General features: G+C 42.1%; 1 protein-coding gene and 1 long non-coding RNA gene across 5 annotated transcripts in view; one reads left to right on the forward strand and one right to left on the reverse strand.

Moving 5' to 3' along the window:
- The first annotated feature begins 755 nt into the window (after positions 1-755).
- Positions 756-17,114, forward strand: part of ABCC1 (ATP binding cassette subfamily C member 1 (ABCC1 blood group)) — a 57,616-nt gene continuing 41,257 nt past the window's right edge. Inside the window, exons 1-4 of one of the 4 annotated variants that reach the window (XM_080557350.1) lie at positions 1,521-1,815; positions 13,784-13,869; positions 15,746-15,922; positions 16,764-16,889. In XM_080557350.1, coding sequence (XP_080413476.1) covers positions 15,896-15,922; positions 16,764-16,889 — 153 coding nt within the window. In that variant the 5' untranslated portion in view covers positions 1,521-1,815; positions 13,784-13,869; positions 15,746-15,895. Of the gene's footprint in view, positions 913-1,519; positions 1,816-13,783; positions 13,870-15,745; positions 15,923-16,763; positions 16,890-17,114 lie in introns of those variants that run through there. The other 3 variants (XM_080557351.1, XM_080557348.1, XM_080557349.1) reach the window with 3 other exon arrangements.
- Positions 5,858-13,774, reverse strand: LOC308178553. Its single transcript, XR_013939820.1, has 2 exons — positions 12,475-13,774; positions 5,858-11,757 (listed from the first exon to the last, which is right to left on the reverse strand). It is a non-coding gene; the product is annotated as an uncharacterized lncRNA (long non-coding RNA).

Below are 17,114 nucleotides of genomic sequence, written 5' to 3' on the forward strand. Positions count from 1 at the left end.
ATATTCAGAGTTTCCAAGGAATATCTGAAAGGAAGCACGAAATACAATTTAGAGAAAAAAGATTTCTGAGTTAATGGTGAAGTTAACCCTCACCTTTCTCACAGCAGCCACCTGCAGCGGTGCCTCCACAACAGGGCTGCTGTGTGGCCCCTCCAAGGAAGGACAATTTTACGCTGTACCACTTCAACTATAAGCTTACATTCTGTTATCACACACAGAATGTGTGTAAAAGTGTAAGCTCTTAGAGACTGTGTTATCTATTTAGATTTTTTTTCTGGCTTAGTGTGCTATTAATAGTGCTATTAAAAAGGTTCTTCCAGCTTAACCACTGGAGCTCCTACCCTGTATTGACTGTCAGAGCTATTAATGTTTATATGTGCTGCGATCACACCGGAGAAAAACTGTATTCCTTACAGCCCAGGGGCAGGAGAATAACACACAGGGGGGAACTATGACTTAACTTTTTGAACAGGAGTTGTAGTGAGCATCAAGGCATCAAAACAACAACCCACCAATGTATTTAATAGGATTTTGAGATGAATTTAGAGAATGTACAGAACAGGACAGAAATTCTTAATTAAAATAAGTCAGGAGAATGAACATTTAGCTGTTTTCTTGCAATACTGTAAAGATTTGAACATGGTATGAACTAAGGTATAGGTTAGGCTGGCGCATTGAGTATAGCTTCTGACACCCAATTTCTAGGTTTTGATCTTTCTGTGGTAATTCCCTTCAGTTCATCAGGGGATATGTGACCTTCGTGTGGGCTGAACGCTGCTGCTTCTGCTTCTTGGCCTGGCATCCTGGGAGCGAGAGAGCCAAGGAGACAGACCAGAAATGCTGCAGCTGGACAGGCAGTCTGGCCAGGGCTGGTGATGAGTGAGCACGGCTTTGTTCCATGAAAGTGTGCAGGTGAGTACAGAATCAATCTGTGATAGTTTTTTTTTGTGTGTGTGTCTGTGTGCGTATGTGTGATGCCTGATTTTTACTCATACACTACCCTAGTGAGACCTGTCTCTGCGTGAATAACTTTCTCCACTACCACAGTTGCTGTGGACACAAAAGACCATTTTAAATTGAGATTCTTTATGTAACTTGCGTGAGGAAGCTTCAAATATTGGTGCCCCTTTTTTCATACATCAGTGTCTGATGCCGTTCCTACACATGGGTCATCCACGCTCCAGCAGGTCTGTTCTGGTACACTAGCTTGTCAGCTGAGCATTGATGCTGCAAATACAGGTTTAACTAATGTGTTTTAAATCAGATGTAAGGGAGCCAACTCCTGTGAAGACTGGCTGAGGGAGCTGGGGATGTTTAACCTGGAGAAAAGAAGGCTCAAGGGAGACCATATTACACTTTACAGTGACCTTAAAGGAGGTTGTAGGTGAGGGCAGGCTTTTCTCCCAAGCACCAAGCGATAAGACGAGGGGAAATGGCCTCAAGTTGCACCAGGCGAAATTTGGGTTGGATTTTAGGGGAAATTTATTTACTGAAAAGCTTTCTCTGCCTTCCCCTCCCTTCCCTTCCCGTCCCCTCCCTTCTCGCCACCCGCCCCCGGCCGAGGCGGGGCTGCGCAACGCGGCCGGGCGGCGCCGCCGGGGCTCGGCATCCCCGTGACCGTGGAGCCCAATCGTGGTGGTGCCGGGCCGGGCCGGGCCGAGCCGTGCTGAGCCGGGCTGAGCCGAGCCGTGCCGGGCCGTGCTGCTGGGGTGCCGCCGGCCGGGCACGGCGAGGTGCGGAGGGGGAAAGCGCAGCGCTGCGGGCTCCATGGGGATCGAGAGCTTGTGCAGCGCCGATGCCTCCGAACCCTTCTGGGTGAGCCGCGGGGATGGGATGGGACCGGCTCGGCTCGGCTTGGCTCGGCTGGGCTGCCCGGTGTCGGGCGGAGCCGCCGGGAGCCGCGGGCTGGGGGGGCGGCAGGGCCGGGGGCCGCCGTTGTGGGGCCGGCTGCGGGCTCGGGGGGACTCCGGGGGTACCCGGGGCTCGCAGGACAGCAGCCCCTGGCTCTGGCCACCCCCGGCTGGGCGTGCATTGGCAGTAACCGCTCGCCTGGACGCTCGCAGCCGGCCGGAGCGGCATGTTGGTTTGCGAAGGAGGCCAAACATAGGCTTTCCTTGGGGGTGCAGTTATAGCCCGCTTGCAGAGCGATATTTTCAGTTTTCCTTAAGAAACGGCGGTGAGCGGTGTGCGGATGTTGCAGTGCAGGTCTTACTCTTGCTTTTGCCGAGGCACCCGGTGCTGGCAGCAGTGCGGCCCCTGGGAGGGCAGAGGGGTGCTGGAAACCCTGCTCTGGAGGAAACAAGGTGTGTGGACAAACTGGTTGTGCAGAGGAGGGGAAGAACATGGATTTATTTCATTTTTTTAAACGACACCCCTCAGAATGCAAAAAGCAAAACACACACACAGAACTGTGTGGGGGAGCTGCAGGAGGTGGCGTGGGGTAAGAGAAACACACGTGGTTTTTCTTACTGTTCAAAAAAAACTTCTCATGTGGTATTTGCCGAGTGGTATTGGGCTAATGGGATGCCTTACTGGTTCAGAAAAAGGTCAGATATCTCAGAAGATAGCATTGCAGTATTTATCTCAAGAACCGTTAAAATATTACTCAGCAAATATTAGGAAGATCATTCACACCTCAAGGTGTTTAGCTTTTCCAGCCCATCAAAAGTGACCCTGTTAACCAACTTCTATGTTGCTTATGTTAGTATCTCATCTCAGCTAATTTCCAGGGTTCTCAAAACTGGCTAAATTGTGAGCTGCTATCAGATTTTTCTTTCTCTCTCTCTTATGGAACAATACCTTCTTATTTGAAGTGTCTAAGACAGTACATGTTTCAGAATTCTCTTTATGGATAAACTTACTTGAGAGTAGTAGTTTTGTGAAAAAGAGCTGCATTGAATTGTGGAATTGAAGCATCAGGTAGGAGCAACAGCTAGACTTACTGTGTTTGAAATAGCTAGTTTGCCTAGGACTTCTGATTTACTGATTGTTTTGTTATATAAACAATTAAAATACTTGTATGTAATATAGACGTTTTTGATGGTTTTGGTATGTTGTAATTACTGCATAGCTTTTCCACTAGTTGCTTTGGTTTCCAAGAATATAGATGGCTTTGTGATTTGTCATCCTTCTCCAAAGCACGTGGAGTCTGCCTTACATTTCTTGAGCAAAAGATCCTGTGGGTGTGGTTGTTTGATTTCTGGATTCTTCTAATCCTGCAAAAGAGTGACTGTGGATTCCAGTTAGTGCAAGATGTGTCTGGAAAAGTATTCTCCTTTGCTGAACTTTGCCCGTTAACATCTCGATGCATCTGCTTTGTTGTTGCATTGTTCCAAGTGGTGGGAAGGGTGGAAATGCTAGTAGTGGTGTTTATGGGTACTCTGACTACACTTTATGGTATTTCCATTGTTGCTGTATTTTGTTAATGTTGAAGTTGTAGTGGATTTCCAGAAAATGCCTGTGCGTATGCTGTGTTTTATGGGACTTCCAGGTACCACCTATGCCTGTGCTACTGTCTTTCCTGTCTTGAGGGGTGCTGCATGCTTCTGCTTTTCAGGGCTGGGCCACATTTATAATAGCTGATGACACGGCTATTTGCATTCTTGTGGTGAGCTACGGTCACATCATCACATCAGCTGTGCTGAGGCCCTGCTACTTGGAGTAGTGGGATTTCCTAGTGCTGCCAAACCCAGTTTGTTTCAGTGAAGAAGATGCAGTTTCTCTTAATTGTGGTGTTGAGTTTGGAATAGCTCAGTTCCGAATTTTGGGGGACACTTCATAGGTTGAAAGGACCTAATGCACCTTTAAAAACCGTATGCTAATCTTAAGCCTTGCTGCCCAGGATTTTTCTTGGTTGCACACCTAAGGAATGTTACTGTTGGAAATTCTTGTCTGAGAATTAAACAGACTGTTTTTATTTAATACTCACTCTGAAAGGTCAGCGGCCCAGTTTGCAATCTTCTTCAGTCCTTGCTTTCCCCTTACTGTTTAACCCATCTTTGGTACCCAGCACATTAATTTTCACTGCAACCAGACTTGTATACAGAACTTCAGTGTTCCTTGCAATTCTTTGAACCAGGCTCCCTTTTTGGAAGCATGCTGTTTCACCCTTGCTGTCTCTGCTAGCGTTGTTGAATATCTCGCTGCAAGAATTTAATCTGTAATACAAAATAACTGCTGTGTAAGATGTTGAGGATACCAAAAGCTTTAAAAACAAAAACAAAAACAAAACCTGTGGGTTAGGGGTAACGTTTTGCAGTACTCGCATTTCAGTTCAGTGACTTTAAGGGCCTGTTTAAACTGGAAAACTTGTGTCCTGATGTGCTGAGATAGCTTCATCTAGAATATCAAAACTATATATGAGTGCAGTCTGCCTTGCTTCAGTACTAATGTGCCAAAAAAACCTAGTGGGGGGGGTTGAGGAATGCTATCATTTTAGGTAACCAGGAGGATAGTTAAGGGAGGCCTTGAACTTAATGTATATTTTTGCTTGCTGACCTAGCTATGTGTGTATATATTTATGCACACTTGCATGATCTATGGTCTCAGTGCAGTTACATTCCGAAATAGTCTGCTGGTTTTCCTCTGAATACAGTTTTGAGATAGCTTCATTTTTTCACAGTTTGTAAGCTATGTGGTATCATGTCTAAAGTCTGTTTATGTTTGCAGTTCCTAAAGGAAGAAGTTGGTAACTTTTTATGACGCTGATGAGTTCTCATGGCTAATGTGCAGCAGGGCTTATATGAAAACAAAGTAGGAGGTACAAAAAAGCCAATTCAAACTAAGCAGTTCCTTACAGTCTGTCCCCAGCTGCTCTGCCAGGTTTTACACGGAGTCTCAGTTATTCATTAGGTTTTTGTATGTCAAGTAAAACCTGAAACTTTGAGGTTCTTGCTTATACTTGCTGATAATCTTCCTGAAAGAGAGTTCTGAAGGAAAACGACACTTCTTTATGGAAGGAGTAATTTCATGTTCTCAAGTTCTGTGGCTCGTGCTGTCATGTATTAGATAAGCAGTGAATTAGTACGTATCTTGGAACCCTGGAGCTTTTTGCGCTGTGAAATGTCTTTAGTGCATTTACTTAAGCATAAAATGACTTACAAAATAACTTGTGGCAGTTAAGATTTTTGTTAATGTATCAATAATATACTTTTATAAGCACTGATAGGTCATAACGCAGTTACTGGCGTGACACTATCAAATGTGAGATCTCTGGATTCAAGCTATCATGTAAATGCAGCTTGGGCAAGCAGGCAGACAGCTTAGGAGGCTTAAATGCAGTGTGAGGTTTGTACCTAGTGAGTTCCATTTGCTTTTAATTTGTGTGTTTATTTCCTCCTTCCAAAGGCATAGACATGAGTGGGAGGTCAGTAATGTCCTAGTGGCAAACAAAAGACACAGAAAAATAAAGAAGTTTAATACAAAAAATACTTAAAATAAACCAGTATAACAGATACATATAACATACACAAGTCTAAAAGTCCTTCACAAAGGAGATCAGTGACTGCATAAATTAGGAAAAAAAAAAGGGGGGGGGGAGGGGGGAAGTAATGTTCTGTAGTCTTAATTTACAGAAAAGTGGAAGACAAAGTGGTGTTTAATTTAACTAGAGGCAGTTCCTGCAAAATGGTGTTTCAAGGCTTTGCCTAGTTTAGGTAGTAATAAGACTTGTTTTTTATACCTTTATCTTCACACTGGCAATTTCAATATGGGTTTTCTTAGTGATGTTTGAAGACAGATTGCATCTTTTAGTAATTATTGCCTGCTTTTCCCTGTAGTTTGATAGTACTTTGTCAGTGTGTTTGTGGCAGAGCAAGGTAGGTAGCCTCAGGTTCTGTGAGAGTGGTGGTAAATTTGTGAGTTTAGGTTCTTTCTTTAGTTATAAAGGTACTGAGTTTATGGGTGCGTTTGTGACAACCCTGGTATTAAGAATTTCAGTGAGTATGCAGATCATAAAACTGCTCGTGTTTACTGACCTAGGAAGGTCACACGTGGACAGGAATTAGAACAGAGGAGGAGCGGAGAGTTAAACAGGAAAACCTTTACACAAGATGGTTCATTTATTATAATTAGCAGCTAACTGCTTTACTGTCACTGCTTGGTTGAGGAGGAAAGCCGGTGCTATTTGTCATCTCTTTCTCATTTAAACCTGTAAAAGAGTTGTCTGTGCTCCTTTTCATAGACATTAAAATGCTCTCTGTTGGTTCAGGATAGATCAGTTCAGGGAAAATACAGGAAAATGAAGCCTGATAGTATGTAGTCGATGGGGATTTTCTTAGCAGCTGATCTGTCATTTTACAGCTGTCCGTGCAAGATAAATGTTTCAAGGTTGCTCAGAAGAATTGAGCACCCCAATAAGCTGTGCTGTTCCCGCGGCTACAATGCAGTTTACGTTGAAACGCTGTGCTATACTCAGCCTACGCGGAGGTTAACCAGGGTTGCACTGAAGTCATTCTGGGTCACATCTCTAAAAAGCCTACTGCAGGGTACTGACCTTTCGCTTACTTTTAATAGAGTCAGAATTCCTTGCATTACTTTTTTCTCACTGTTTGCATCTGTGGTAGGTTCAGATACAGGTTATTCCAACTTCAGCTGTTATCTTAGTCCCTTTGTAAGGTTTGTGTCCAGGTGTGTTCAAACTTTCACGGTGATTTGAGTTTGATATACAGGCTGTTGAGTTATTAAACAAAAATACTGTTTTTAGTGCAAAAAGGAGACGAGAAATGGAATATTTTTCCTGCGTCATTTTAAATAATGATTTCAGTTCAAAACTTTACTGAAGGATAAACGTTGTCCTCTTAATTCTGAAACTGTCGATGGTAAACAATATTTGTTGTCATGGGGCCAAATGTTGTCATGGTACTTGCAGGCAGGGCAGGGTACAGAAATATTACAGCGACACAAACGCTTTAAATGTGCAAGTGTTGCTGATATCTGTCATATGTTTACCCGGCACATGGAAATAATGCCATATTTCAGAGTTTTTTGGGCTTCTTTGGATTACAAAGATCAGCCCTGTTAAACTCCACAGCTGCAGGTGCTCCTTTTCTGGCAAAGTTTTGGCGCTAGCTTCTTCTTTTACTCTAAAGGGAAACACAATCAAAACATGCTGCTTCTTGCCATTCTGCACACAGCTTCAGCTGTGCAGTGCTGTCTCTTACAAAGGATTTCAGCTCTTTGGTAACATAGGAAATGCCGATATTTTGGATTTGGACAAGGAGGTGCAGACACCTGACTTAACTTTAGGACTAGGGCTGGAAGGTAGAGGCTTTTTCTAGGCTGTGTTAATAAACCAAATCTGCCTTATGTAACTTGTTACTGTTGAGAACTTTGTCTTGCTAAAACCATTTCTAATAGACAATGCTACGAGAAACTAAAGATATTTCCCTGTAGTTTACTGAATGATATCTCTCCCCTCCTTCCATCTTCTTTATATAAATGATTTAGATTTTTAAAGGATCCTTGTTTATGTTATTACATGATTTATTTATTTATTTATTTAATGTTCTCTTGCACTGGCAGTCTTGTCCTGTAACAACATTAAGAGACTGTAAGAATAATGCTTAGATTTCAGAATTACTGTGAAATGAAGGAGGAAGAAGGGTCTCTTTCCGCATCTGGAGTCTGGATCTGAGTGTAATATTTTGGGAGGTTGAGCTGGAAGGTTTGTTTGTAAATGATTTAAAGCCTTTTATTTAGACACAACTTCCTACATGGCAAAATCTTAAATGGGAGACCTGTATTATTTTCTTCTTATTATTAAACTGTATTATTTGTTCCTTGCTTCCATAACTACTGTTTGACATTAACCAAAAACTGTTAGCTTTATAGCTTTTTGGTTTTGTTTCATTCATGATTTTACAAGAAGTGTTTGGTTCTTACTGTTTGGTCAAGGAAAAAAAAAAACAAAAACCAACAACCTGGTATCAAGTAAGAGAAGATCCTCAGTTGCACAGTAGGTTTAATTCTCCTGTGGTAGTAGTAAAAGTATATTCCTGTGGGTGAAGATGTGATCCTCATGAGAGTTCGAGATCCAAATCTTAATTCCTACATCCCAGTTTGGTAGTTACCTTTGATGTTTCTCACTTCATCCTTGTGGCAGCAGAACGAAAAGGCAGAAAAATGTTGATCTAACCAGGCTGTCACTGGTCTGTATTGTGAGGGCGTTAGCACCTATCCTCAGGTGTGACCATGAAGGCAAGTCCTGAGTTCTCTTCTCAAATCAGTGATTAGCCACGCTGCATGTTCATTTGTTCCACTGCTTAAGGTAAATGGTGTAGTTCTGTGTGGGGGCATAATTGTTCTGTTTCTCCTTGAAGAAGTGGTGTTTAGAGTCTCTGGAGGTGTGGGAATGAGATCAAGTATTTGGTTGTATGGATTTTACTTTTTAGTAGAATCTATTTTTTTAAACAAAAAATAACTTGGGGCTTTCACTGAACATAGGAAGTAGCTGCTGAACAGACATTATCATAAAATCTGTACAAATAATTTATTTTTTTCTGCTACTCCCTACTTGCAGACTACGCCCTTAGATGATGCAATAAAGCAGTAAACCATTTATTTCTTACAGTTAGTGCATGTCTTCATAGGAATAGGCAGCATATTGAAAGCTTTCATTAAATACAACATAAACTTACTCTGTGTTCATTGCAGCAAAGTAGAATTTTACTTCTCAGCAGAGATCGATGCATTTTAGTTAATTTTATGCTTATTAAGAAAAAAACACACTAGAGGAAATAAATACCAATGAAGGTGGAAAAATAAATTTGTCCTTGTATGTTACATGACTTCATCTGGATTTGATACTAGAGGCATTGGATCCTCTAATGCAAGCAGTACTTTTTTTTCAAATACTTTTGTTGTAATGCATGTAGTATTTTTAAAGGATTTATAAACATGTAAATAGAAGTAAGTTTGTGATGGTTGCTTGTAGTGTCATATATCTAACTTAGTGTTTTGTTAGCTGCTCTTAGGGCTATAGTGATTGTCTGCTTCTAGTTCCTGTGAATATAACTGAGGATACAGGAGAGCTGTGGCTGTAATTTCGTTGGCAGATGTGGGTATTTCTGCTGCTTTTTGTGGGAGTTCTGTAGTAAATTTTCTTCTTTCGTGTATCTGTTGCCTGTTTTTTTATCAGCTTCTCACCTCTTGTGGTTCAGTCTGAATAGTTAACACAATACAGCAAATGTTACACTGGTGAAGGTCATGTGTGTTTGTGCTTGTTGTAGGCTCTAGTCTCAATATGCTGTCTTAGAGAAATGCTGAGCTTCAGTCCATGCTTCATCATCTGGCAGTGGAATGTGAATGAGGGAATAAAGATGACGTATTTGCAGTACTTTGAGAACATGATTTCAGTCTTTCTTCAAAACTTCCAGGGGTAAATTTAATAAAGGTTGCTTGCTAAGCTGAATAACTTCGAAGAGTTCTTTTAAGATCATGACTTGAAAACTTTTTCCAACCCATTACAAAATTTGGATCACTTTGGAGTTCTCTGTTTTTCTTCATTTTTAATGTAGACAACAGTGTAACCATTTTTATTGGCTTTGATGGAGAATGGTGGGATCAGATACCTTCAAAGCAAATTCAGAGTTTATTTAAAGCAGCCTTAAATGGAGAGTCCCTTTCTCCACCCCACGTTGTACACTGATGCTAGCTCTTCCGAGGTTGTATGCTTGGCCAGATCAGGAAAATCTTCAATCTGGGGAGAGGCAGATGGGAAACTTTCTGTTCTAAATAATGTAGGGTTAAGGCTGATGTCCTTGCGGCAGGCTGAAGGAAAAAGGTTGAGTTAGCTCATGGATTGTATGAGTGTTACACTGGGGAATTTTCTTGTGTGATATCTATTAGATTGTGAGACTTCCTATTTTGATAAGAAAGTGGTGATACTGTTATAATGAAAGTTGTCAGTAGAAATAATAGTGTTGGTGCCAGAGAGAGCTAATTAAGTGCATTCTACTAAACGTAAGCATTGAATTAAACAAAAAAATGTATTGCTGCTAAGAAAATAAGTTTTTAATACCAAGCTATGGTTTCTCAAAGAAGGTGGTTCTTCTGTGGGTGATATTTAAGGAGGGAGTACACACTGATATCAGTATCAGCTCTGTTTGAAGGAGTGTTGACCTTGATATTAAGATTCCAGGGTAGTTTTGTAATTTCATTTTTTTACGTAGGTGCATAGTAATGTTTAAGTCATTTTTCAGTCACAGCTGGTTTGTACAGGTGGGTTTAACAGTGTGGCTGGCAGCCTGTATCTCTAGCACACTTGTGCACAGCAGGCATGAAACTGAGCGGTTTTGGTCTCTCCGTTTCTGCCAGTGAGAATTTTAAAATGTGCTGTGGGTCAAGTAGGATTATTGATGTGAGAACAGGCGGCCAGTGGCTGTTCACTTAGCAGCCTCTCCTGGCTGCCAGGAGAGAGGCAGTCAGGCACAAGGTCCTGGCAAGCGTCAAATACTGTTACTCCTTAGAGTAGACACACTGGAGGTATGCAGCTTGCCTGTGGTCTTCCTTCCCTCGGCAGCAGCAGAATAACCAATGCTTTGTGTTGCCATTTTGTCTTACAGGACCACTGCCAATGTTTTTATCTTGCCTGTTCCTGAAATTTTAGACAGGAATTAATATAACTTGGCCTTATTTTTTCCTAGGGTTCAGGCGCTGTTGAATAAGTAGTTTACCTCTGAATAGATCCATGTGATTCCAGGGAACACCAAGCATTTTTTGTGCTTATCTTAAAGATAGAGGGTTTCACTTTAAATATGATATGAAGCCTTTTTGTGCCGTAGGAGAAAACAAGCTATTTGGCACAAAAAACTGTTGTGTACTGGTATTTTTTCAACTACTGTGCTGGAGATAGAAATGAAAATTTCATTTTTTAGAATGAAAACTGAGAAACTGAGAAATGGGTCAGACAATTTTAAAAATACCCATTTGCTATTCTAGGAAACTTTAAAGTTGCCAAGGGACTTAAAAAGCAGGGGAAAAACCTAAAACCTGGGATACATGCGTTTTCTGGACTAGTTTAAAAGTGAGCCAGTAGCAGATCATCCAAACATCCATCAAGAAAGGAACAGGGATCGCTCTGCAAATCTTTTCCTGTGGGTACCTGCAGTCATGGTTCAATCTAAATGCTGCTTCCAAATTATGCTAATTGTAGAACTAACCCACTTTGTCTCTTCCTCCTTCTGCATTGCAGGAGGCTGCTAGCTTGTGTAGGCTTTTAATGAGTACTTGGATCTCTGTCATTTGATGTGCTCTTCAAAATAGAAGTGTTAGGAGATCCATCAGAGTGAATATTGTTATTAAGTTTTGAGATGTGACAATAGGACAACTTATTGCTTTAACAGAACATGCAAAAATCATTCTAATACTTTAGTCAGGGAAGAAAATAATTAGTTTTGCTAATTAAGGTCTATTAAATACAAAGGTCTGCTTTAGTGTATGCTTCTGCACTGATCTTTACAGACTTTTGTCTTCTGCTGAGACAGAACAATTCTGAAACTGGGTTTATGTAAACCAAAGGAGAGGCATCTGCCTGAAAGTGGCAGGACTAGTCTAGACTTCTGTAACTGAACATTGTAATTTGAGTATGAATACATGTTGGTTTCATGATGAGATTGACGCGTCTTCCAGCTGGGATTGAAAATCATAAAGCTGTGGTATCCTCCGTGCAGACTTCAGGGTATGCCTTCCTTTTGAGATGGTGTGATTTAACATGGGGAGGTAGCTAAGCTCCACCATGCTGCTCTCTCACTTCTTCTCCTGAAGGGAACAAGAGGAAAAAATACAGTGGGGAAAAAAAAAAAAGCTCTTGGGTTGAGATGAGGTCAGGGAGATCACTCACTAATCACTGTCATGGGCAAAACAGACTTAGCATAAAGGAGATGAATATAATTTATTGCCTATTGCAACACACTAGAGCAGAGAGAGCTAAAAGCAAACTGAAACCACCTTCCCTCCATCCACCTTCTACCTCTTCCCCCCAAGTAGGGGGAATGGGGGCTGCGGTGAGTCCCTAACACTTCATCTCCTCACTGCTGCTCCTTCGCGGTCACTCTCTGCCCCTGTTCCACGTGGGGTCCTTCTCGAACTGATCCTGTGTGGGCTTCCCACAGGCAGCAGCTCTTCAGGAACTGCTCCCACACGGCTCTGTACCACGGGGTCCATCACCCAGGAGCAAACTGCTCCAGCATGGGTCCCCCACGGGCAGCAGCTCTCCCCAGGCCCCCTGCCCCTATGTGGGCTCCTCTCCATGGGCTGCAGCTCTGCCTGGGGGCTCTCCATGGGCCGTAGCCTCCTCTAGGCCACATCCACCTGCTCCACCGGGGGCTCCTCCACGGGCTGCAGCGTGGAGATGTGCTCCATCTGGGACCCATGGGCTGCAGGGGGACAGCCTGCTTCACCAGGGGCCTCTCCACAGGCCGCAGGGGAATTGCTGCTGCGTGCCAGGAGCACCTCCTGCCCTCCTCCTGCACTGACCTAAGGGGCTGCAGGTCTGGTTCTCTCACGTTTTCTCACTCTCTCGCCCCTCTCTCCCAGCTGCTGTAGCACAGCAGTTTTTTTCCCTTAAATATGCTCCCATAGAGGCCCAACCTTTACCATGCATGGCTCGGCTCTGGCCAGTGGTGGCTCCCTTTGGAGCTGGCTCTGATCTGACACGGAGCAGCTGCTGGGCTCTGCTCACAGGGGCCACCCCTGCAGCCCCCTGCTGCCAAAACCTTGCCACGTGGATCCTCAAATGTGACTCCTTCTTGACTTTGCCTGCTTAATATCTGAACTGAGGTTCAGTCGGGGATCCTGCTTCAGAGGCAGTCTCCTGACAATCCCCAGCCCTGCACTTCGGTTCACGCTGGAGTGGCCTGAGCACCCCTAAGACAAGCATTAACTGGGGAATATGCTCCAGGGGTCGGTGGGCACTGCAGTCAGTCTGCAGAGGGGCCTGCAGCTCCCCTTGGGTATACCTGTGTGAAAAACACTTGGTATGGACTTTAGGTCCTCAGCAGCATGTAGCTCCATTCCTGTTTGTGCTGCTGCCTTGTGTAGATGGAAGCCAAAGAGAATTAATTGCACCTAGGAAATCAGCAGGGAAAAATACTGCCATGTGTGTCTCTTAGTGCGTGGTATCCTCACCTTTTGTCACCTGAAATGGATGTGAAGTTGAAGGGATTCTGCACCTCACCTGTGTGCAGCCATTTCCCTTGCACAAAGTACAGTGTGTTTAACAAATAGCAGCTTGCTTGGCTTCTGGACAGCCTCTGGATCAAATCCTGGAAGAGCGTGAAAGAAGATACGCTGATGTTGCTGTAGCTGTTAAATTCTAGCAGTAATCTTACCCCAGCCTGCCCACTTGTCCTGACTTTCTGCTCTTAACCCTGAAGCACCGTTGCGTCGCACCCTCTTGTCTTTCACACAGAAACACATCAATTGCAAATATAAAGGTCCAATGAACTGAAGATTGCACGTGTTTTTTAGAATATCCTCCAGCCAGTGTGCCCAGCAGTCATGCATACAGCACTGCTTCCTTCCACTTTGCCACGTGGCAGTGACACCTCCAATAGCTGTCCTGTCCTTTCAGGTAGTTGCCTGATATATTTTATTGCAAGCAGTTTAAAACAACACCAGAAAAAAAGGTAGTTAACTTCCTTAAGCAGCGTCTAAAATAAATAAAGCGTCAAATCTCTTGTTTATTTCTTTTTTTTTTTTTGGGTAAAGCTGCTTAAATCTTGTCTGTTCACTTGTGTAATCATATTAACCATCTTAATTTGTCAATTGTAAACTGTTCTTGCAGAGTCATGAGACTTTTTCTTGGCTGTTGCGCTGGAGCAGAGCAGCTGGGATTTAGAAGGCTGAAAAACACTTGTGTGGTGGCTAAAAGTAAGGATGACTCAGCTGAAATTTCTGATGATGTTATGCAGCTGGGGAACTTAAAAGAATGTGGCTCACCCACAGCCTCGTAGAGCTGCTGCCTTGTCACGAACGACTTATGTGATCCCCATGTGGACAGGCTAAAACATATTCAGGCATTTTTATGTTCTACCACTATTAATTTCTTTGATTCATCTGCGTTAGGTTTTGAGATGGTTCTTTTATTTTTTAACTGAAAAAAAATGAAGTGAAAAGAAATTTCAGAATGCTGTGGAATTACAGGGAAGAAATAACAGCTGTGCATATTCTGTTGTATCTCAACAAGTCAAGTCCTAGATTCAGACAGAAAATGGGAGGAGAGTGGGGAAGGAAAGCATATTTGTTTACATATATATATTTTTTTCTAATTAAGTTTTTGGAGAAAAAAAGGTAGAAATTATCATTTTTATACAAAATGGTCAAATTTAAGGGGAAACCACCTCCTGCTCTGTGATTAAAATAATATCTGGTCAGCAGTTTTTGCAAGTTATATCTTCCCTTTCTTTTGAGGTCTGTTTTTCTCTCTAATTGTGTACAATACTTTTTTCAACCAGTGGAAGATGGGAGCAAGTAAGGATACAAGTGTGGTGTTTCTGAGTGGTTTTATAGCTGAGAAAGATTACTGCCACTATGTCCCAGTTGTGGTACTGGTGTTGGGTGCAGTTGCAAGCTATACAACAGTCCGAAAAAATGCTTTGCAGCTGAAAATGGCACTGTGGTTGACAAGCCTTGAGCAGTCACATGCCCGGTCTCGACTGTGTGGCTTTTAAACCGAAACCTGTAAGTTCTGCTTTGGCTGATGAATGCTGCAGTCCGTGTGCAGGAGCAGTATGTTCGTATTGCATCATTCTGGTGGTGAGTCAGAACTGCACAGCACTTCAGAGGAAATGTCCCCTGTAATAAATTTTACAGCAAAGACAGTAATGTTAGGGTAAAATTTACTGGAAGGGATTTCTCTAATGCCAACCAATGATGAATATGGTATGAAAGTTAATGTTACTAAACAGCCTGCCGAAGGAAAGGTTGAATTGGGACATGGTTTAGTGGGTAATGCTGAGGGATGGTTGGACCAGCAGATCTTGGAGGTCTTTTCCAACCTGAATGATTCTATGTTCATAATTAGCCCTTGTACCAGGAGTGGAAATGATGATCACATTTTCATTACTGTAAGTGTCAGTTCTGGTTTGATCATACGGTGTTTTTTCTCATTTTCAACAATTATGTTGAAAGAAATAGGGAAGCAATTATATTGATGTACATTTTCCTTTTGTTGAGTGGGAAATAAGCTGCAAGGGTGAGCCTGTTCTACTTCCTGCTGTTCATATGAATTAACAGTAAGTCTCAACTGGGTTTGCTGAAGACAGCTTTGGAGCCATCAGGCTCTTTTACCAATAGTGAAGTGATGTTATCTCATGCTATTCGCTCTTACTGTGTGCCAGATAACACTTCCACACTTAAATTTTGGAATGGAGTGTATCTGGCTGTGTATACGTACATGGGTAGTGGCAGATGGCTAGCATTGGCACCTTATTTTTCTGCAACATTAATATGAAAGTGCTGATGAAGGCTGTTAAAGATCTCAATTTTTATATTTGAGTGAGTTACCTGTTGTGGTGGCTGTGGGTAGCCAACAAACTGACTCTAATGGCTTCTTGTGAAGGTTTAAAATTTCTGAGCTGTGAAAAGTACAATAAAATTAGATGCATCAATTACAATATTAGATGCACAATATACAATAAGTTATAGAATAAGGCAGATAGCAGCGGCTGTTTTTGTTTTGTTTTGTTTGCTTTTTATATAACAAAGTTCTGTGCTTTCTTTAACGCAACCTACTTTTTCTCCCCAGGATTGGAATCTGACATGGCACACAGAAAATCCAGACTTCACCCAGTGCTTTCAGAACACGGTTCTGGTCTGGATTCCTTGCATTTACCTGTGGGCCTGCTTCCCAGTGTACTTCATATATCTTCGCTGCCATGACAGGGGGTACATCCAAATGTCAAACCTCAACAAAGCCAAAACGGTACACAACTTCTTAAAATCATAACTTATTAAGCTTATCTGTATCCCTACCTGAGCTGGGGGGTTGGACCAGATGACTTTTGGAGGTCCCTTCTAGCCGTAACCATTCTGTGATTCTAAGCTTATCCTGATTCCGTTTTCAGCTATGTTTCAGCACAACTATATTTGTTGAACATCAGTCTCTGCCTGTGCACACAATATATAGCTGTAATTTACTTGTTCTGCATTTGTTTGATTTCCAAGTCTAGTGTTTTTCTTTTGCCCTGTTATCAATAGGCTTTCTGAAACTGTCATATCAAAAAAACATGCAAATCATTTGTAAGACCACTTGGAGAAGTCTATTTTGAGGCAACTCAATCTTGAAACCTTAATAATAATCCCATCAGCTTTTTTAAGGTATACAACGTATGTTTCTAGAAATTCTGCAGGTGTTCTGTTCTACTTTTATTGTGAAATTGGTACTTAGTATTTTCTTAATGTTTGTTTTTCTGTAGAATAAATGAAAAATTTTAAGAAGGGCTATAACAAGGGTAATTTCTTGTCTCTACAGTCTGTTATTCACACATGGGATTCCACAGCTTTCTGCTTCATAAGACACTGAATTATATAGTACTAAAAGTTAAACTTTGTTCTTGTTTGTGGGATTCGGTAGATAAAACCAAATTACTTTTCTTCCTTCTTCCTTCTTTTCTTTACTTCCATGCACGTTGTTAAGTAGGATTGTCTAAAATAAGTGATCTGATTATGACTCTTATATTAACCCACAGTATGTAGTGTTCATGTAAGTATTGTGCTGCGTGATCTATGTGAACTGATATATAAAATACACTTTTGTATTGCAGGCTTTGGGCTTAATACTGTGGATAGTCTGCTGGGCAGACCTTTTCTACTCTTTCTGGGAAAGAAGTCAAAATATTTTTCGAGCTCCATTTTTTCTCATTAGCCCTACAGTATTGGGTATAACAATGGTAAGTTGTTCTGTTATGGCCTTCAGTTCCAAGGCCTTAAGCAATAGCATACACCGTACTCTTACGCACAGTGTTTTCATTCTTTAAGCTACAGTCCTCACATTATCACATTAGAGACTCTATTTGTAGCTGAACTGTGAAATGGTGACTCTGAAGCGTCTGCTTTCTTTTGATAAAGGAAAAAAAAAAGCTCAGCTTTGCTCAGTGTGTCTGTCGCATGTCAGC

The sequence above is a fragment of the Anser brachyrhynchus genome, assembly GCF_964034855.1.
Source record: "Anser brachyrhynchus genome assembly, chromosome: 15".
Lineage (NCBI taxonomy): Eukaryota > Metazoa > Chordata > Aves > Anseriformes > Anatidae > Anser > Anser brachyrhynchus.